Genomic DNA, 22333 nt, shown 5'->3' on the forward strand with positions numbered 1-22333 from the left:
TCATCGAGCTGAGACAGTATCTCTTGTTCTGAGCCTCTGTCTGGGTGTCTGGGTAACGCTGGATTTCCCTCATTACATAACATACTTATTCATTCCCTTACCTTTAGCTACTGCTTTTTATTCTCTCTGTTTATACCCAAACTTCCCCATCTCAGAGAGGGGTATTGGATCAGGCTCCTGTCCTGGTCTAGGTTGCAGGCAGCAGTACTGGCATGGTGAGTCCATCCCCTTCAGTCCACTTCTGTTCAGATGAGGTTAGGCACATTCAGCACTGGAGGTTCATTTTACCACCAGGAAGCGCAGTGTTGCTCATGGTTAGCTCCACTTTTATCAGGTGGGGGAAGGCACATTTTGCCCCATCAGGCCCCTAGGAATTCCACTGGAAAGGCTGTAGACATGGAATCATCCTTGTTTCCAACCCTTGTAGTGGCGTCAGTTGGGGAAAAAAAGAAAAAGCTGAGGTGATGTAGAGAACAAAGAGCAAAGGCACCTCCCCCCCACACACACTCTTTCCCGGATCCACCAGAAAACACATAAATGTATCCAGTGGGGACACTCCTTTAGCCACATTCATGTTCACGTTGAGGTGAGCACACCTGTGCAGGCTTGTAAGCCAACCTTTCCTGTTTTAGACAACCAATGTTTAATTGCCCATCCTAGTGCTCTATAAAATTCTTTCCGTAAGCTGTTTCTCTCTGCTTGCGGTTGGACATTAGGTGAGTTCCTTGGTCTGAGGAGAGGACAGCTGGCTGTGGAATATCTTCTTTTCTGGTTTTCTGTATCACTCTGAACGTTTGCATCTATCACCAGGTCAGCAAAGCCCAGTCCAGAGTCAGTACCTCTTCCTGTCAGGAACCCTTGATAGCCTCCAAGGTGACCACATCGGGGTGCATTCTCAGACACGTCAGGACCTTCTCATAGGGTCTCTGCTACACAGCACCTGTAGCCTCTGTCTCTCCTGTTGCCAGAACAGTTCATATCGGCATTTTGTGCCTCAGAGGGTGCAAGAGATTCTAGATTCAGCCAGTCCCTGCAGTGCTGCAGTCCCCCCAAATGTACTCGTTTCCTAGGCCCAGGTGGCCGTCTCTAGGGAGCACTTGGGGATGGATGCATGTTGAATCTACTCATCTTCCAAAACTAGAAGGCAGGTTTTCTGGTGGGTATTGACATGTCCAACATTAATACACTTCTAAAATACCCACAGTTATTTCCGTAGAGCTGTGTTCCATATGGACATTCCTGTTAGTAGGCCAAGATTCCAATGCCGTTCTGCCTGGCGATATGGCTGGGCTATTGGACGCTGCTCATGAATGAGTAAAAATCTATACATAGGGTCTCTTAACATTGTTCGATTCCTCATCACTGCTAGAAAAACAGCATGCAGCTCCACACACCACACTGATCTGTTTTTATATTCTCTAGTCAGGGTGGTAGCCTTCCAGACAGGATGTTGTCCATTTACCTTGGAACTGTTGTCCATAAACCAGGCAGCTCTTTGTTCTTCAGTAGAGAGCTGTCCATAGGGCACTGTCCACGTGACAGTGGAGTGCAGCCCTCTGCACAGCTCCAGAATCAGTCCTGGGGGCATGGAAAAGAGGTTCCCTGCTCATAAGAATCTCCTCCTTGCATTTCCGGGCACTGCCATCCCCATTAGGGAGTTCCTGCAGCAGCATCCTAGACATGCTAGTAAAGCCCCTCAAAAACTAATTCTCTTGTCCAAAGTTCTTACAGTCAGCCCTGAGAGGCCCTCACAGGCTCTTGCCATAGGACCTATTCTAGGCTTCACAAAGGGTCATGGCACAGAGAATTGTCCCTACCAGCACTCCATCTTTGGAAGTTCCAAACACTTAAGCTTACCAGTTTATTAAAGGTTGTGACAAAGGAACTGACTCCACAGTGAATTGAAGAGATGCAGAGGACAGAGTCTAGGGAAGGCATAGAGCTTAGGTGCACCACAATTCTGGCATCTTCTTCTGTTCAACTGGAAGCCCCAGTTACCCATCCTGGGTTTTTATGGAGGCTTCCTTACATAGTCCTAATTGACTAAGTCATTGGCCATTGGCCAAGTCAACCTCTAGCCGATTTATCTCCCCTCCCCACAGATTGCACGTGGCTTTGGGACTGAAGTTCTTTTGGTTCTCCTGGCAGCCCCCAAAGTCATCTTCATTAACATAACAAAAGATGTCTTAATCACCCTCTGTGCTTAGGAAAGGGGTTTTGGGAGCTGTGAGCCAGGAACCATGAATATAAAGACCCAATATATTTCTTACAAATCACAGTATCCTACCCTGGAGGGCCAAATTGCTGCCACTGAGAATCGCTGAGTTACTAGATATTTATAGTTCCTTTTAGGCAACATTCTAGGACTTTATGGAAAGTCTTGATTTGATCTCCATCTCAAATCTTCTTTTGCCTGAAGCCTAGTTAGTCATGTGGTGAGATGAGATAAAGATGAGAACCCAAGTATTTACCAGACTGAAGGGTGAACTTTAATGAGGGGAGAGTTATGACCTGATGTGAGGAAGGGTTCATGTTAAAAACATACTGTACTAGTGAGTTTTTCCAAGTAGTATATACATCCCTGTATAGCAAATTCGCAGCCTAAGTTAGTAAAGTAATGTAAGCTCCATGTAATTTTCATGAGATGTGATATTTACTTGCTAGACAGTTATATTTATTTAGGAATTTGGGACATATAAGAAACTTTAGATTTTTTAGCTGTTATGGTTTAATTTTGTTTCCAGCTGCTGTTAAACTTTATTTCCAGGATTTGGGGGAAAAAATGGTTTTGGAATCAGGAAACCAGGGTTTTAGTTCTAGCCGTCCTTCAGGTCCTATGAATTCTTTGCAACAGCAAAAGTATACAGTAGAGACAAGATTGATTTCTTCTGTTTTTCCCCTTGGAGTTGGCTAAGTGTGTTACATGATATGCACACATCTGCACTTTAGTTTAGTGGTCCCAACCTGAGGAATAAAGGGAAAATGTAGAGGGTTTCCGGTATGTAAGCACAAGCTAACCATTTTCAACCAGTTTTATTGTGAGTAAATTTATGAAATATCCTTTATGTCCTTTAAAAAACTAGTTGTATATTATGCCTTTATATGTTAACTAAACCTGGTTCATGGAGTGCTTTGGATTTGTCAGTGGTCACAAATACAGTTCAGCTTAGTAGCTAATTAATACTTTTATGTGTAATAAGAAAACAGATGAATTTTCATTCCCCCCCTCTTGTAAATACTAGATCAACTGGTTTTGCCTATAGCTATGGTAGATAGTTGTGCAATCTTGATGTGCTGGTTAGTGAAGTACTTTATTCTTCACTTTCTCTGACGGAAAGCATTGGGTTCTGTTTTTTAATGAGAGATACTTGGGGTGGGTATGCATTCCTCAAGGTCATTTTCAGGTAGCAAAGATGGTGTTAACCTGCTTCCTCCTTGGGCCCTGCAGCTGGGTAACCTGTTTACAGACACACCCCTGAACTCTTCTTGAAACCATGAGCTACTTTACCACGTCCTGACCAGAAATAAAATTAGGGTATCCGTCTGTGCTCACATCGTCTTTCATAGTTACTGCCATGTTAGATTTTCTTTCTTCCTTGTGTTAGAATGAGTTGATCTTAATTTCTTCATTAAACTTTTTATTAACAGCTTATTTTTTATTTTTTTTATTAACAGCTTTATTGAGATAATTCACATCTCATGCAGTTCACCCTTTAAAAATCTATGAATCATTTTTAGTATTTTTAGATTTGTACAGCCATCACCACAGTCAATTTTAGAACATTTTTTTATCTCAAAAACACCCTCTATTCATTAACAGTTACTTTCCACATTCCCTCTCTTCCCTACCCCTGCAGTCCCAGGCAACCAAAACTCTGTCTTTATAGATTTGCCTGTTCTGGGCATTTCACTGAAATGGAATCATACTATGTGCAGTCTTCTGTGATTGAGTTTTCACTTTGCATGATGTGTTCATGGTTCATTTATGTGGTAGAATGGTGTATCAGTACTTCATTTCTTCTCTTGGCTGAATAATACTCCGTTTTGTGTACAGGACCACATTTTATTTATCCATTCTTCAGCTGGACATTTGGGCACTTTCTACTTTTAGGCTATTAATGGATAGTGCTGCTCTGAACATTTGTTTATATATTTCTGTGTGAACATGTGTGTTGTTTAGTTCTCTTGAGTATGTATCTAGGAGTAGAATTGCTGCATTGTAAGTGACTCTGATTTTTTGAACTGCAGACTGCTTTCCAAAACAGCTGCACCATAGGATGTCCCACCAGCAGTGTGTGAGTGTTCTACTTTCTCTGCCTCCTTGCTAATAACATCTGTTATGTGTCTTTTAAGTTCTAGCCATCCCAGTGAGTGAGAGAGGGTCTCTCATTAGGGTTTTCATTTACATTTCCCTGATGGCCTCTCATTAGATTTTAAATTGCTTTAGGTTAGAAATAGTTGTATCTCTTTTATCTCCTAAAACACTCATAGTATTTTACAATATTAGCTCATAATATTTAAATTTATAAGCCTATTTTTAAAAATTTCAATAAAGGGGGAGGTGGTCCTTAATTTTTTTTAACCTGTGTTGAAAGTGTGCTTTGTCCACCTTCCCAGCATTTTGCTCTGCTACCCTCACCCTTGTATCTTGAGATGTCACAGGTGCACATAGTTCTGTTTCTTGCCCTTATTGCTAAGCCTTACACACCAGCTGCTTTGATGAATGTTAATTAAATGAATGAATAGAGTGTTTGTGTTCATTATGAATTGTTGAGGTTGTTCTTGGGGACAGGTGGGTGTTCTGTTTCTGCTAAATGCTAATAACTTCTCAGAGAAATAAAGAGCATTAGGGGCTTCATTTTGCACTCTTATCTCTAGCAAAATAAAGACTCACCACTTGAAAACTTAAAATAAAGTTTCACTTGTCTGGTCCTGGCCGGTTGTCCAAATTGTTACCATTTGTTGTTTGGGTTCCCCTTGTAGGTCAGCCCATCTGTGTTTATTCTTCATCTGAGAGACTGAAACGTTAGCTGGTAAACCAGGAGAGTTCATCGCAGCACTTCCATTATCTTCATTACAAGGCGTACTTAAAATACTTCAAAATGATAGATTAAATAATAGGTGCTTCTAAGGTTTTAAAGAAAATATCAAAGCTTGTTCAAATTGTAAAGGAACTCTATTCAACTTTAGCACTAATTAAATAAATCCTGGCTGATGCATATATATGTTTCTACTGTACTGTGCTAGGAAAATGAAAGTGTTTTAATAATGCTGGTATATTGTGTACTAAATTAACCTTATGGGCAAAGCAGTTATTTATTAGCAAATCTTTATGTAACTACAACCAAAAAACTTTCGTGAGTTTACTATAAAAACATCCCAGTTAAAATGGAGGACAGATTGTTTTGGACAATTGCTGAAATCTGCTAAAATACAGATTGTGATGAGACAGTTTGGTAGTTTTTCAGTTATCCTAATACAGATTGGAGAATTTTGTTGCTTTGGTGCTCTGAGAGAAAAAAAAACAGTTGATTTTATGAAACCACATGTCTTGAATCCTTAGTAGTATGGCCTCTTTGAAAATCAGGAGCATGCTCTATTGCTCTAAGTGGTAAACCCAGGAAAGTGGATGTCATGGTGATAAGATTTCACATAAAAGTGTGAAAGCTCAAGTGCCCCCCTCAGTCACTTGAGCTTTCACACTTTTATGTGAAATCTTGATGGGATGAGCACTGGGTGTTACGCTACATGTTGGCAAATTGAACTCCAATAAAAAAAAATATATACAAAAAAAAGTGTGAAAGCTTTCTGGGAGTCAGGATAAAGAAAGTAATTTACTCCTAAGCGAATGGCTTCCTCTTATATGAATGTAAGCCCAGGCAGCTCAACCCTGTCCTCTGCTAGTTCTCGGCTTCTGGTGCTACTGTTTTCATCACTCTTAGAACAGTTACTATTACTAGAGATGGCATACTTGCTTTTTTTTTTCTTTTCAGCTTTCAAGTTTAGTTTTTTATTCCCACTTGTCATTTTAATTTATATTTCCAAAGACTGGTATCCTCTTAAGTAAGTTTGAATCCTATGTAATGATGCCAGTGTTAGCAACAACTTAAATTCAGTCTGATCTTATACTAATACATGATTCTAGGTATATTACTGTGAGCCTTCCATGTTCAGTTAAACTTATATTGAATAATAATGTATAAAATCATAACCATATACCTATATAGTTTCTTGCCATTCTTAACTTCCATAGTAGTGATGGTCAGTGTTTTCTTCTGTGTCTTCTTGTTCTGGACCTTCTTGGTGATCCTCATGTTCTTCACTATCAGCATCATCCTGAAATCTCCTGAAAACTTGGGTCTTCAGTTGTATTGTTTGACCATTACTGCTTCTTTGCTCACCATAATAAATAGTGTGTATATAAGGGAAGCAGAGGGAAATGTATGAGGTTATTGGCTCTTTTAGCTTATTTTGGTCCAAACGAATGTATGTTAAATGGTGGTAATGCAGTGGGTCAACAGACGGACACATCACTGTAACATTGATACCTGAAAAATACAAAATAAAGATTAATCCTGCTGCATTACATCTGGAGTCCTACATTGGATTTTATTAAAATATGAGATACAGTCTTATTAATTAAAATGCTTACAGGTAGAATTAGGTTTAATTAGTTTTTACAGTAATCAAATAATAAAATGAAGAAAATTACAGATAAATTATATGTTATCAAAGTAAATGATGGCTTTCAGAGTACACTTATCATGATGAGCACAGTGTGATGTATGGAAGCACTGAATCACTGTGTTGTATACTTGGAACTAATACAGCACTGTGTGCTAACTATACTGGGATTAAAAAATTTTTAAATGATAGGTTCATTGCTATTTAGTTATTTATTATGTAGTAAATTCTTAGTAAAAATAATCTCAAAAAGAAAAAAGTAAAAATCACTTATAGTTCCAACTACTCAGGATACTCCTCTTTTTTCCTTATATTCCACAGTACTACTTGTCAGTGTTCATATTGATAACATTTAATAGGAAAGGCTATCAACTTTATAAGACACTTTCTGAGGCCAGTTTCGGCCATTTCCCCAGCTACTTAAAATTAACTGTTTTCAGCAACATGTAAAGCATAGAGTTTGAAAAAGATTTGTTCTTTAAAAGGTCAGCATACTATCCTGTCTTTTAAAATAATGAAATTTTACATACTTTCTATTTCATTGTTCTGTAGGTATAGGTGTTGTAAATTTCTTGGAATATAAAATGCTTGCTTCAGTTTGTTGTGTCCAACATTGAGCTCTATTAGGTTGGAAAGATTAAAAATATTATATGGGATATCTTGTAGTTTGTTGTGTGACATTCGTACAGCCTGAAGTTTGGGAAGTTCGTTGAAGTAATTTTCTGGTATAGAAGAAATTGAATTATTTTCTAAAGATAGGTACATCAGTGAAGAAGGCAGACCAGGAGGCATTGCTTTCAATCTGTTATTACATAGGTTGAGCTGCATTAATTTTTCCATTTTGGCAAGTATTTTTTCTTGTAACATGGAATCCTCAAGCTGATTATAACAGAGATCAAGCATTGTCAGGTTCACTAGCCCATCCATGGCGTTTATCTGCAATCTAGAGATCTCATTGTAGCCAAGAAGAAGTCTTTCCAAAGACTTGGGGAGAGGAAATGGAAAGTCTTCTAAATTGTTATGCTGTAAGTGAAGTTGTAGTAGATTTGGCAACTTAGCAAACACACCAAGATCAATCTTTTGAGAAGTAATTTTGTTGTGGCTGAGGTTGATTTCTTTAAGATGTGTTGCATTAATGAATGAATCTGCAGTCACAGCCTCAATTTCATTGAATTGAAGGTAGACTTGCTGTATGTGTGCTGGGACACGTGGGATAGTCTTGAGTTTGCGATTGTCACAGTACATTGATGATGGAAAGTTGGGTGGACAGAAACATTCAGTGGCACAGCCTAACATATGCTGATGAAAAGGAACTTGAAAGTCCTCATTTTGATGAAATGGAAATTCTGGTTGGTAGACGTCATCTGGTTCTTGATCATAATCTTCATCCCATTGATAACTTTCATACTGGCAATATACTTTAACTCCAAAAAAGAAGAAAAGGACACATGCTTGACTTAGAAAGCCCATGTTCTTTTTTTGTCCTATTACAAAAGAAAGCAAATATATTGTGGGAAAAGTGAGTTAATCCTAGAATAATTTTTGTATAAATTAACAATTGCATAAAAATGTGTAATATCTGTATCTGTATTAAAATATATAAAAGACTGTCCAAAATAAATGGGCAATACTCAAGCCAAAATTAATGTTTAAGTACCAATAAGATGGTATTAAAAAAACAGTCACATTTTGCATTGAATTGGACTACATACCCAGCTTTGAAGAGAATCCTAGTTTGTCTTGCTTACTATATATTCACAGTGATAACACAACCTCACTCAGCCCCAAAGCTAGGTACTCCCTCCACTGAAAATGCTGAGTGTTCCACTATTTGGTCCCTTCAGCAATGGACACTACCTATGAGAGGAGACAGTCTTGGTCTTGGTTAATATTAACCAACCTTTTCGTTTTTTTTTTTTATAAATTTATTTTTTATTGGTGTTCAGTTTGCCAACATATAGAATAACACCCAGACCAACCTTTTCCCACTGTAACTTCTGTTTGCTGATGCTCTTTTCTGCCCTTAGAAAAACATGAAACATTCCCTTTTATGTAAGAGCTTGAGATATTAAAAATACCTATCATGTTTCATCTCAGTGTTTCTGTCCAAGCCTAATCATGACTTCAAATTTTCCCCCATGAAACCATTTCCAGAATCCAATTATTTTGTCTCTGACTCTACTTGAATAACTGTTTCAAATCCCAAATACACACAATATTTACAAACTTCTATCTTCTAATAGGTTATTCTGTATATTTTCTTCTTTCCACTAATATTTTTGAGTTAAATCCTAGATAAACAGATATTGAAAACACGCTGTCTTGTCTCCCAGGAGTTGAGGTTTGGTGGAAAATCAGAAAGATGTGCACAGTACAGGGAGTAGGAGGGTGTATGGCAGGTACGATTGAAAGGAGGGAGCACTGAGCTTGAGAAAGGCTGTTAATGTGAAGTCGTGGTGAGTGATGGTTGCTGTACTGGACGAGGAGCCTGAAGACTTTATTTCCGGCCTGTCACTTAGGATGGTCAAGCCACTTAACATATCTGCCTCTTGCCTCATCAAGAAAATGAGAAATGTAATTACTTGTCTGCTTAACTCAACCGTGGTTGTGACAGTCGTGTGAGATATGCATGGACAAGTGCTTTGCAAATTAGAAAGTGATCCAGGTGGAATAAGTTTGTTATTTAGGTAAAAGTTAAAAGAAAAAAAAAAAAAAGAAGAAGAACATGCCTCTGATTCTGAGGCTATTTTTTTCTCCCTCTCCCATTCTGTGTTTCATGAGAATTAACATTAATGTGTCCTTGTGTGTTGTGGAATGACTTATCTCCTATTCTATTAGCCATTAGAATAGTACGAGCTATTTTTCATCATTGAGATAATTGGAAAAAATAGTTATGTAAATCATTGTCTCTGACAGATCCTATTTGAGAAAGTCTGCCCTAGACCCTAACATCTTAGATTCTTGTATATTTTCTTGTCATAAACAAAAAATGTGTCAAGTGTAATTATGTGTTTATGTGGGATTTGGAGTCAATATTTAAGTAGTGTCGGGGACCCTTGTTCTTTTTTTTCCCCCTCGCATATACCCAGAACATGGGCCTTCCCACCCAAACTTTATAGCCTTCTCCACGTAATGGCTCCAACTGCAGTGATTCCTCAGTTTCAGTGGGATCTAAATACATGGATCCTGCTGTGTTTTCATTGCCCATCATTCATACTTCCCAGCACACTTGGTTACTCTTGGTGGCCTGGACCCCACAGTTGGCAGACATCACTGTTGTCCCTCGTTTGCTCACACCCCAGACCCTCTGGCCCCTTTCATCCTTGTATTCTTCCAGTAAACTCCAACTCCATTCCTTCAGTTGTCTGTCTACTTGCAGCTTGACTCATGCAGCAGAATAAGTGGAGAGAAAACAGACCATGCCAGGTGGTCTCACTTTAAATTCATGACCACTCAGTACTGCTCAGGATATGTCCTTACTGCATTCCTTTTCCTTGCTCCTAGATGAGCCTCTAAAGCTTCATTCTCTACCAGTTTTGGATGATGACGTTGTGAACTTTTTTTTTGTCAAGAGAATAGATCAAACAAAACAATCATTTATTCATATATATATATATGAATATGTATATTTATATATATTTATATATATAGTTATACTTAATCTCATCCCTACCTATAGAATATGTCAAAATTGCAATGGCTTGATCTTTCAAAACAATCTGTGATTTTGAAACTCATAGTTTTCTTTTACAAATCTAAATAGACTACATGCATTGTTCCTTCTTATCCATGGGATTCGTGGAGGATGTGACGTTTGATAGCCTTTGAAGGAATATTAGGGTTGTTATAGAGAAAGACCAGGAAGATTTCCAGATAGAAGAGATGAGCAAAATGCATAAGCAATAAAGAGCAGGGTGTTTGGAAAATAGTGGTTAGCTGTTGAAGGAGCAAAGTAAGACTGTTAGAGCTAATCTGGACCAGAATGTACGGGATCTGAATTCTGACTTGTGGAATCTGCACTCAGGGAATGAACACCTAATTTATTCATTCATGTAGTTGAGTCGTGATCTTTACACTGTATTGTTTGTGAGTGAAGTAGGAAAGAGTCCCATGGGGAGTGTGGTCTCACCCAAGGGCATTGTTTAGCACTTGCTAACCCCACTGGGTGCCGGGAAGCTCTCAGTAGGTGTGTTGCATTCATTAGTGACCTGTGCTAGATGTATGTGAACATGGCTAGTCAACCACCTTACAAATAGTAGTAGTTACTTAGTTTGCTGGTTTACTTCACTTAATGATTGTCTGCGGTTCTGGGGGTGAGACACTGTATTTGGTGGGGAACACAGAAATGAAGATGTGAAGACGTAGTCCCCTCTGTGGAGAGCGTATAGTTTATGGAGAGACCCAACATGGCAAACTGTATTCTCAGACAGAGGGACATCAGGTTTACTGCCTAGAGCCCAGTGCTGCAGGTACAGTGGCTTAACCCTGCTTTGGGCATACAGTCTTTATAAGTATCATTTGGTCCAGATCTTGGAAGATTAGCAGGAATGGATATAGAACATGCTATACATTTTACTCACTAGTTGATAATATTTTATGTGTTAAATATGTAGTATTTTATGGAACTCATTATAGTGAAGCGTATTAACTTTTTAAAGTACATATGCTGGGGCAGCCCCGGTGGCGCAATGGTTTGGCGCCGCCTGCAGCCCAGGGCGTGATCCTGGAGACCCTGGATCGAGTCCCACCTCAGGCTCTTTGTATGATGCCTGCTTCTCCCTCTGCCTGTGTCTCTGCCTCTCTCTCTCTGTGTGTGTCTATCATGAATAAATAAAATCTTAAAAAAAAATACATATGCCTCAGTGATACCTCAGTCTTACTGCACCAGGGGATTCTACTGTAAGGTTGCTGTGTTTCACAAAGGTATACAGAGAAGCAGAGGCATGCAGCTATGGGGTGCGGGGGTGCGGGAGCAGTCAGGCACAGAGGGGGGTCTCGGAAGCTGCCTGTTGCCAGATGAACTTCAAAATGAGCATTGCTCATCAGAGCTCTGAATTTCATCCTTGTATTAAGAATATTAGCAATAATCAATTAGTAACCTTACATTTGAGGATGAAAGTCATGACTCTATTCAACAACTATGAGAAGTTACTAGAGGAAAAGGAGACCTGGGGGGTACTTTTGATCCTGCACTTAATTGTGTACCTTTGACTTGGGATCAAGACCTCATGATGGGAGTCTTTCTGAAAATACAGGGATTCTTTAGTGTTGACAGCTTTTGGTCTTCTTGGCTACCTGTGGAGACAGACTTTCCCTAAGGACAGTTTCTCTTCTGAATCATCAGGACCTTGGCTCTCTGCAGCCCAGCCTGGTCCCACTTCCTCTGACCAAGTCCAGTTTTCTGGTCTGAAATCAATCCCGTCTCCATCCACAGGCCCATTATTTCCTGTTCATCTTAGTCTTCAACTTCATCACTGGTGAGTCCCAGTTCTAATGACATCTTTATTTATTTTTTTATCCAAACTTTCCATTCAACTGACCTCTTCCCAGCCATTTGCTAAGCATATTTTTATTACTTCCGCATTTTATGATCTACAATTTATGTCTTGTTCCCTATAGGATAGCTCATAGCAAAACAGTCAGTCCTCCCACTTCCTGACCTAATTTTTGGCAGAATCTAGTACAATGCACAGTGTAGAAGTGCTCAAATATTTGTTGAATGGATAATTAGATTAGTAAGTTACAGATTACATCCTGTCAGCGATGCTTATCGCCACTAATACTGATTTTTTCTAGGTATAGAAATGGTTTCTTTAAATGGACATGGTCACAGAAAACATGGCTGTTCTCTCCTAGTGGTATCTCCATCACAGCATGCTATTCCCATTACACATAGCAGTAAAAAATTAACAGATGTGAAAAGGAATCTTTAAAGGAAAATATATGTTACCGGTTTTAAAAAATATCCAGTAATGTGAATTTTTCATATTATAGCTATAAATGTTTCTATATCATAACATTTCTCTTGGGAAAAAGCACTTGGTGCTTTCTTTCTTTTCTTTTTCTTTTTTTTTTTTTTCACTTGGTGCTTTCTTAAGAAAGTTCTAATTAAAATGAGATCAAACTTTGTTCTCAAATATTTAAAGTACTTGTAAAGCCTCATTGCATTTTATTATTTTAAAGACAATCATTTTATTGGTATGCCATAGAAACTAGGATATAAGAAGCCAGGATATTAGTATATGGACTCAGATTTTTTTCCGAAGCAGTTTTAAATTTAACTGTATAAAAGTAAAGTAGTATACATCCCTATTACACCCAGGGCCTAAGGAAGTAATAAGACTCTTTTGCTGTTAAAAATATGAAAGTTTCAAAATTACTTTTAGCCATAATATATTTAAATCTTAGTTAACTGGAACCCAAGAAACTGTTTCTTTAGTACCAGATAGAGCACTCACATCTTCCCTTTCAGAAAGAGGCAAAAGAAAGCAAAACTACATTAGTAGCAGGAATTTGGTCAACAGAAATTTTAAGAAAATTTCTAGTGAAATCTGTACAAATACCCTTCTTCCCTGCAAGCAGAATCTGTCACCCTGCTCAGATGTACGGCTCACAAGTATTTGCCAGTTTCTGTCTTTTAAAGTTGAGAGTGCGAGAAGAGACAGTGATGCCATTAACTTAAGAATCTTTCATTCTGAATCCAAAAAAAAAAAAATCTAAACAAAGATTATTTATTGGGTAAATCTTAAATTAGAAAATTAAAACCACTATATTACTTCTTTCTCTGAATATTTTTGCTAATCAAAGTTTTAATGTAGCTTTTATCAGATATTGCTTCCAAATACTGTGCTTTTATGATGGCTGCAATCTATTTTAATGTTAAACAAATCAAATATACTTAGAAAGTTTTAACAGTAGGAACAGTTTCTTTATAAAAAAAATTGAAAATTATTTTATCATCATACCTGTTGAGTTTGCTTTAGTTTTCAGGGGTTGATGAATTTGCAAATCCTGTAAATTGAATCAGATATTCCTAAATTCTTTAACTGAGTCTCTTAAAAATCCACAGTAACTGTGTGTCCAGACAGGGCTGTCCTTGAATTACTGTAGCAATTTAAGCAAATATAATCTGCTTGGAAAACACTTGGGTTGAATTAAAATTATGTATTTCTTTTCATTATCCAAAACTTTGTGGATTCAAATTGAGATGCTTGTGCTGTTGGTCAGATTGATGTGGCTTATGTCCCTTTCTTTTCCCCTTAATTTTGGTTTGAGGTGTGGCAAGAATTTCCTCTAATATGAAAAGCAAACAGAACTAAATGAAACAGCATGTACTGATTACTGTTTTTATTTTCATTTTCATGCCAAAGAATTCTCCAAATTAAGGTCCTCTGTAACATGGAGCTCATGTCCCAGCAATTTAAGGTGGAACTCAGATCTTGAAATGTTGCTTGTCTGAAATCTCTTGTTCACACCAGGGCTTCCCTTCATGAAGACAAAGAACCAAGGTTAGAAACATAGAGCATTTCATATCCAGCTTACTATTTTTTTTAAGATTTTATTTATTTGTGTGAGAACGAGAGAGTGAGCAAGCACGAGCAGGAGGAGAGGCATAGGGAGAAGGAGAAGCAGACTCTCCTCTGAGCAGGGAGCCCCCCATGTGGGACTTGATCCCAGGACCCTAGGATCATGACCTGACCTGAAGGCAGTCACTTAACCACCTGAGCCACCCAGGCACTCCTCTAGTTTACTTTTTAAATGAAGGGATGTATCATTAGTGACACATTAAATATATAACTTTTCCACACAAAGAATTTACCTTCTTTTCTATTTGCTATCACCGTTCTCACCTTTATCTTAAACATATGCACTAGAATGCCTGCTACTAACTTTTGAAACAAACATTAATCTGGTGATGGAATTTAGTGTTTTGCACTCAGAAGATCTCTGATTTGCCTCTTTAGGTTAGTACAAAAAATAATTTTATCGTATTGACTAAGATGGCATTAGGAACTTCTGTTGACTGACTTCTATTTCCTTTATTTTGTAGATACAGAAAATCTCATTTCACTGAGTTTTTTCTCCTGAGGAGTAGTGATTAACAGCTTAAATGCTAAATTTTTTTACTAGTGTTTTCATAGTTTAAACAGAAAGTTAAACTTGTACTTCTTGGCAGTGAACTTTGAGTTTTTGCTTTGGAAGACTCTTTAATGTTTGTACAAACTAATAAGGTAAAGTGAATTCTGGAATTTATTTTTGTGTCCTCAAATAGTGTTTACCACTAGGTTTTTACAAAGAAATCACAGGGTTTATTTTGTTATACTTCAGGTTTTTTAAAAGCATGCTGTGTTTCAAGTGATGCTTGGCAGTACTGTACAAATCTTGTCTATTATTTGAGACACTGGTATGTGAAACATGGCAGACTGTATTTGGGCCAAGATTTCATCTTGTTACTGATCTTTTCCATATGTTTTCTATTAGTCTTTGTTCTTAAACCTCAGGCTTCCATACTAAGTAAGAGAGAGCAAATATGTGAATTTTTCCAAGAATTTAAGTTTATGTGCCCTCACAGTTCTTTTGGAAGATGAATGTAAAATCAAAATCTTAATTTTCATAGAATTCTTCATTTAACACTGTGATGTGGACTTGTGATCATGATTGTTGTTCATGTTCCTAACACATGTGGAAAGAATATTTATCAGTAGATAGCTGGAGTACTTAGAATCACATGTCTAGGAAATCTGAAAGAGGTGGATGGTGTCCAGGAAGTTTAGGTTGGGAGGCAGGAGAGTATGGGGAGCACTGGTTCAAGTCAGACCTTATAGGAAAAGTAGACGTTCTAAGTGATTCTGATAGTTCATTGTTTCAGTTTGGTGCATATAATTGCAGCAATTGAAGAAAGAAGTCCATTGAATTGATGTAAAGTCTAAATTATTTGAAGTAGATATAGTACCTTCATAGCTGAGTTAACTAGTGCTGGCGGAAAAAGGCCAAACAGATCTGCTTAGTTGTGGAAATTTAGGGATTTTTTCATTATGCTCATTCAGCTAATATTTATTTAGCACCTGATTTGTTCAAAGGAGTTTAAGTATTGGGGACTCAGCAGCACAACTGCCTGTTGACATGGAACTGGAAAACAGAGAATAAACATATGAAGTGGTGCAGAGCACAGTGAAGAAGAATAAAGCAAAAGATGAGTGAGCATGAGCACAGTGTCAGTTCTCACCCTCCTGCTCTGGAACAGAGAGGTTACCTATCTGTGTGGCCAGTGGAGGAGCACAGTGTCTCCCTGCTGGAGGGAGGCTACAGATAAGGGGGTGCACATGGTAATAGGTCAGAACTGGAGACATCGATATGAACCCATGTTCAGCTTAATACATACACTGGTGGTTCCATCTAGAAATGTCTGTAGACGTGTGTGTACATGGGCCGGTGTACACACACCTGTCTCCTTGCCATAGGCTGGGAAGGCATAGAGGCAGTGACTCTCCAGCAGCAGCAAAAACCCAGCACACAGATCTTGGCTTCTTTTTTTTTTTTAAGATTTTATATATTTATTGAGAGAGAGTGAGTGCACATGCCAGGGGTGGGGTCAGAGGGAGAGGGAAAGAGAATTTCAAGCAGACTCAGCGCTGACCACAGAGCCCCCAGTAGGGTTCAGTCACAGGACTCTGAGGTCATGACCTGAGCCCAAATCAAGAGTTGGATGCTTAACTGACTGAGCCACTCAGGTTCCTCCAAGATCTTGGCTTCTAACACCTTCTGCAACTAAAACAAAACAAAACAAAACAAAAAGAAACAGCCTTCTTGAAGAAATGGCTGATTCCAGGACTGGGGCATGGAGCATACAAGATGAGCCTTGGATACCTTACAAGCACCAGAAAGTAAGGAGTTGCTAAGAAAGAAAGGGATATGGGAAATCTATGTACCTTCTCAGTTTTTGCCATGAACCTAAAAACTGCCTTAAAAGATAAAGTCTATTTAATAAATTTTTAAGAAAGGGAGTTAGTATTTTAGGTAGTTTAGCAGAGACCTGAGCATAGTGAGGGAGCAAGCCAAGTTGGTATCAAAATGGAAAAGACAGTATGGCTGGGGCTGAGTGATTTGGGCAGGGAGAGGGTACACTTGGAGAGGCAGCCAGCGTCAGCATCATGGTCCTCATAGGCTTCTGACATGCGTGGAGGCCTCAGCCTCGTGGCGTTCCACATGAAATCACGTTTCAAAGGAGGCACACTCGACTGCTTCTGTCAGAGCCTTCAGGAAGCCCTACGGAAGTAATCCAGTACTAGCCACCACTTGTGCCCAGTGGAGTCTGACTTTGTCCCTCTAACCCGTGTGGGCTGTGAGGAGTGTCCACCCTTACTGCTTTCCATTTCCCACATTGTTCTCTTTTCCCATAAATGATGTCCCCGTCCTAGCTTCACTCACAGTCTGATGTAAGCCAGAAGGTTGGGAGTTGTTGAAATGAGCGCGTCCCAAAATGTGTAGGAGACCCATCAGTGTGTGAATTGCCAGGGCTGCTAATTTAAAACTCAGGTGGCAGCAGCTCTGTACCTCAGACCCACAGAACCAGCAGCTCTGGATGCCCCACAGCAACTTATATTTTTAACAAATGTCCCAGGTGCCGTGAAAACTTGAGAACCACTGATCTAAATCACCTTCTTTCCCTCACTTTCAAATTGGATCTGTTACTGAGTCCTTTGAGATCTAGCACAGCAGTATCTATTTGGTATGGTCTACCCTGCCACCATCTTTTTTCCAGGGACTGACTTCTCCCTCAGATGTTTCAATAGTCTCTTGATTCATCTCCCTGTGTTCTCCTTCTCCTTCTCCACTCCATTATTCATTATAGACTTATTAAAATAAGTCTAATTGTACAGAGCTTTTGCATAAAATCCTCTGGTGTTGCCTCATATTTTAAAATAAATTCCAAACAGGGGCATCTGGGTGGCTTGGTCGGTTAGACTTTCAATGTATCCACACCATGATCAGGTCATGATATCAGAGTCCTGGGACTGAGCACTGTGGGACCCCACGCTCAGCGGGAAGTTGGCCTGAGGATTCTCACTTTCTCTCTCCTTCTCTCTCTGCCCCCCTCCCCTCACCCTATCTCTCCCTAAAATAAATAAATAAATCTTAAAAATAAATTCCAAACCTAAGGGGCAGCCCAGGTAGTTCGGTGGTTTAGCGCCTGCCTTTGGTCCAGAGCCTGATCCTGGAGACCCGGGATTGAGTCCCACATTGGGTTCCCTGCATGGAGCCTGCTTCTCCCTCTGCCTGTGTCTCTGCCTCTCTCTCTCTCTCTCTCTCTGTCTCTGTCTCTGTCTCTCATGAATAAATAAATAAAATCTTAAAGAAAAAAAAGTAGTAAAAAAAAAAGTAGTAGAGCATGTGACTCGTGATCTCTGGATTGTGAGTTTAAGCCCCATGTTGAGCATAGATCTCGGTCAGTAGAGCATGTGACTCGTGATCTCTGGATTGTGAGTTTAAGCCCCATGTTGAGCATAGATCTTAATAAATAAATGAATTAAATGTAGTGCTTGCTTATTTATTTACTTAATTAAAAAATTAAAAATAAATCCCAAACATGAACTTCTCCTTTGGAAAAACCCTGACAGCCTACCTCTTGCCTGTTCTTGTCCTTGGACCAGTTGACTTGTGTGTCTGGGCTGCTTTCTGGCCTCAAGCTGCCCTGCTCCTTCCTGTTCCTTCAGATACCAGCTGGATGTCCTACAATTCAACTCAATTCTGACTCTGTCTGCCCAGAGTTAGCATCACATGCAACATGTTAAGGACTCAGTCCCACAAAACTGCCCCACTTTGGGTGCCAGTCACAACTAGGAGGTCTCCAGTTTCCCACCGCCCCCTCTGTAGGGTAGATTATTTGCTATAATGTCTCACAGAACTCAGATGCTTATGTTTATTGGTTTATTATTTAATGAGGAACGTGGTCAAGGATATAGGTGTACAGCCAGGTGAAGGGATATATGATATGAGGTCTGGAGGGGCCCTGAGCCCAGGAGCTTCTGTCCCCTTGGAATTGTGGTATGCTCTGCTCTCAGCTCATGGATGTGCCTGCCAACCTGAAATCTTTCTGAACCCTGTACTTTAGGGGGTTTTGTGGAGGCTTCCTCATGCAATTGTGATGGATGAATTAACCCAATCTCTAGCCCTTCTTCATCAGAACAGAGAGTGGGTGGAGGGGCTGAAAGTTCCAAGCTTCTAGTCCTGGCTGGTCTTTCTCATGACCAGCCCTCATCCATAAGCCATCAGGGAGTCCACTCCAGAGTCCCCTCCTTAGAATGAATGATATTCCCGTCGCCCAGGAAATTCCAAGTGGTTTTGGAGCTCTGTATCAGGAACTGGGGGCAGACACCAAATATGTATTTCTTATGTCATAAGGGTACAACCACAAAAACTCCTGCAGCTTCTGTCTCCAACCACCGGGTTCCCATCCCAGCGGCCACTGCTAAGGACCACCACACTGTATGACTCAGGGACACTTTTCACTCTGTTAAGACCTTTGGTAGAATATAGTGTTGTCATTTTCTTGTGAATCTTTCCAGAGATATCTGATATACCCAGAAGCAAATATGTATATTTAAAAATTGCCATTTTTTAAAAGAATTCTTGCATGAAATTTTCAGTGTTTCTAGGTCTTTGTTTAATACATTGATGCAGTTAATAACACTTTGTATGTCATTACACATCTGTGCAACTATATTTGAGGGTTACATCTGCAGGCTGGGCATGCACGTATGTAATTGCTCTCCACAGAATGCCTGTGTAAAATCCTCCTTCGTGTAGTGTATCAAGGTTTTGTCTTTGGTGATCTGCTAGGTTAAATGACTCTTACTGTGAGTCTGTTTGAATCTCTCTCGTATTTTACAGCTGTGTTTGCTTTTTTCTGGAGCTATCTGTATCTTTTGCTTTTCTTTTCTGTTGTGTTTTATAGGTCTTCTCTGAGTTTTAGGATTTCTCTATAAGGGAGTTAGGTCTATGTGCCGTCACTCAAAACCATTGTTTTCTAGTTTTTTTTTTAATAAATTTTTATTTATTTATGATAGTCACACACACACACAGAGAGAGAGAGAGAGAGAGAGAGGCAGAGACACAGGCAGAGGGAGAAGCAGGCTCCATGCACCAGGAGCCCGACGTGGGATTCGATCCCGAGTCTTCAGGATCGCGCCCTGGGCCAAAGGCAGGCGCCAAACCGTTGCACCACCCAGGGATCCCATGTTTCCTAGTTTATCATTTGTCTTTGGCTTTGCTCTTGACAGTCTTGCCACGAAGACTTTATATTGTTGAGCTTTGTGTCAGAGTCAGAATTACCTCCCCCACTTCTACATGATCAGAAAAGTTTTCCATTGGTTTGCACACTGTCTTCTAGGACCACTGTTGTTTTTTTGTTTTGTCTTGTTTTTTTGTTTTTGCATTTAAATCTCTGCTTTGTTAGAATTTATAGTTCTTGTAAAGTGTTACCTCCTGTTTTGTAGGCAGCTCTGCCCATGTCCCAGCAGCATTAATTGAACAGCCGCCTCCCCTGTCCAGTGTGAAAGCCCCCCCGCCTCCCTGTTCCCACAACTGACGGAGTCGTTTTTGGACTTTTCGTTCTTTTCCCTTGAGCTGTCTGTTAACTATCAGGTTACTTTATAAAACCATCCTTAATGTGGTCCCTGGTGTTGATTTATCCAATACCTTGCATTCTACTATAATCAGTACTCCTTGATATTGTTTTTTAGTTAAAATGTTATTTTGAGATAGTTATAGACACATACATTTGTAATAAATAGTACAGAGAGGGGCATCTGGGTGTCTCAGTGGTTGAAGATCTGCCTTTGGCTCAGGGCATGACCCTGGGGTCCTGGGATCGAGTCCTGCATTGGGCTCCCTGCAGGGAGCCTGCTTCTTCCTCTGCCTATGTCTCTGCCTCTCTCTCTGTCTTTCATGAATAAAATCTTTAAATAAAAAAAAAGGAAAAGAAGAGAAATAGTACAGAGAGATCTTATGTATGCTCTGCCCAGTTTACTCTAATGATAACATTTTGCACAACTGTGGTATGTTATCCCAACCAGGATATTGAGGGTGATACAGTCAAAGAGAGAACATTTATGATCCCTGCAGGGATTCCACATGTTCTGCCTTTATAGGCACAGAAATCTTTTTTTTTTTTTCCCCTCCCATCCCTAGCTCCTGGCACCTCTAATCTGTTTCTAAAATTTGTTCAAGAATGTTATAAAACTGGAACAATGTAATGTGTAACCTTTTGGAATTGACTTTTTTCACTCAGCATAATTCTCTGGACATTCATCCAGGTTGTTGATCAAGTTGTATATTAATAGTTCATTCCTTTTTATTAATGAGTACTATTCCATCATAAGGATGTGCACAGTTGGGTTACCCCCTCATCTATGGAAGCCCATCTGGTTGCTCCAGTCTGGGGCTATTCCTAATAAAGTTGCTGTTAACAGTCATATACAGGTTTTTATGTGAACATCAGTCTTCATCTTTCTCAGGGAAATGCCTGGGAGTGTAATTGCTAAGTCATATGGTAAGCAAATGTTTAGTTTGAAAAAATTTTTTGGAATGACTACACCATTTTAAATTCCCACTCCCCAAGAATGAGAGATCATACATCCTCCTCAGCATCTGGTGCTACCTTGAAATCAGAAAGATTCCTTCCTTTTTTTCTGAATTGTTTTGGCTCTTCTGATGCTTTTGCCTTTCCACATAAGTTTTGGAATAATCTTGTCTATATCTACAAAAAGTCTTGCTGGAATTTAGATAAGACTGAAATTAAACCTGTATATCAAATTTTGCCCTTTTTTTAATGATTTTATTTTTAAGTGATCTCTACATTGAATGTGGATCTTATAACCCAAAGATCAAGGATTACACTGTTTCACCAACTGAGCCAGCCCAGCGCCAGGCTCAGTTGGTTGTTTTTAACTAGGTTGTTTGTCTTATTATGAGTGTGAGGGTTCTTTATGCATTCTGAATACAGGTTCTTTTATCAGATATACGGCTATAACTAGGTTGTTTGTCTTATTATGAGTGTGAGGGTTCTTTATGTATTCTGAATACAGGTTCTTTTTATCAGATATACGGCTTGCAATCTTTTTTCTTCCCATCCATGACAGAGATTTTCATTTTCTAAATAGTGTCTTTTGACATACACATTAATTTTGTAAAGCTCAAATTATATTTTTCTTTTATGACTGTTTTATGGTTTTTGGTGTCAAGGCTAGAATTAATTGGCTAAACGGTTAAAGATTTTTTATGTTCTCACAGAATTTTGTAGTTTGATCTTTTATATTTAGGTCTGTGATCTATTTTGAGTTAGTTTTTGTATGTGTTGTGAGGTCAGGGTCTGAGTTCAGTTTTTTTACATCAATATTCAACTTCTGAGGATAATATGTTGAAAAGATGATTAATTACCCCATTGAGTTACCTGGATATCTTTGTCAAAAATCTATTAACCATGAATGCAAACGTTTGTTTCTAGATCCTCAGTTCTGCCCCATTGCTGGCTTCCTGCTTATAGCAGGTTTACAGAATATTGTGCCATTAGGTATCACACACCCTCCAACTTTGTTCTTTTCCCAAATCATTTTAATTATTGCAAACCCTTTGTGTTTCTCTGTGATTT

At 39.1% G+C, this 22333-nt stretch overlaps 2 protein-coding genes across 4 annotated transcripts in view; one reads left to right on the top strand and one right to left on the bottom strand.

The window, feature by feature from the left end:
- Positions 1–22333, top strand: part of CENPP (centromere protein P) — a 230132-nt gene that overhangs the window by 79359 nt on the left and 128440 nt on the right. The window lies entirely within an intron of this gene.
- Positions 3653–13920, bottom strand: OMD (osteomodulin). The gene is made up of 3 exons (XM_025984395.2): positions 13650–13920; positions 7215–8168; positions 3653–6548 (listed from the first exon to the last, which is right to left on the bottom strand). Exons 2-3 carry the CDS (start codon positions 8152–8154, stop codon positions 6241–6243), a joined length of 1248 nt encoding a protein of 415 aa, XP_025840180.2. The 5' UTR covers positions 8155–8168; positions 13650–13920; the 3' UTR covers positions 3653–6240.

This window comes from Vulpes vulpes, chromosome 1, assembly GCF_048418805.1.
Source record: "Vulpes vulpes isolate BD-2025 chromosome 1, VulVul3, whole genome shotgun sequence".
NCBI lineage: Eukaryota > Metazoa > Chordata > Mammalia > Carnivora > Canidae > Vulpes > Vulpes vulpes.

Excerpts from the sequence above, each read along its gene's own strand:
- OMD (XM_025984395.2), bottom strand. The coding sequence starts at position 8,154 with ATGGGCTTTCTAAGTCAAGCATGTGTCCTTTTCTTCTTTTTTGGAGTT. Across the intron at positions 6,549-7,214 it reads ACAGAACAATGAAATAGAAA|GTATCAATGTTACAGTGATG; the intron begins GTATGTAAAATT and ends TGTATTTTTCAG.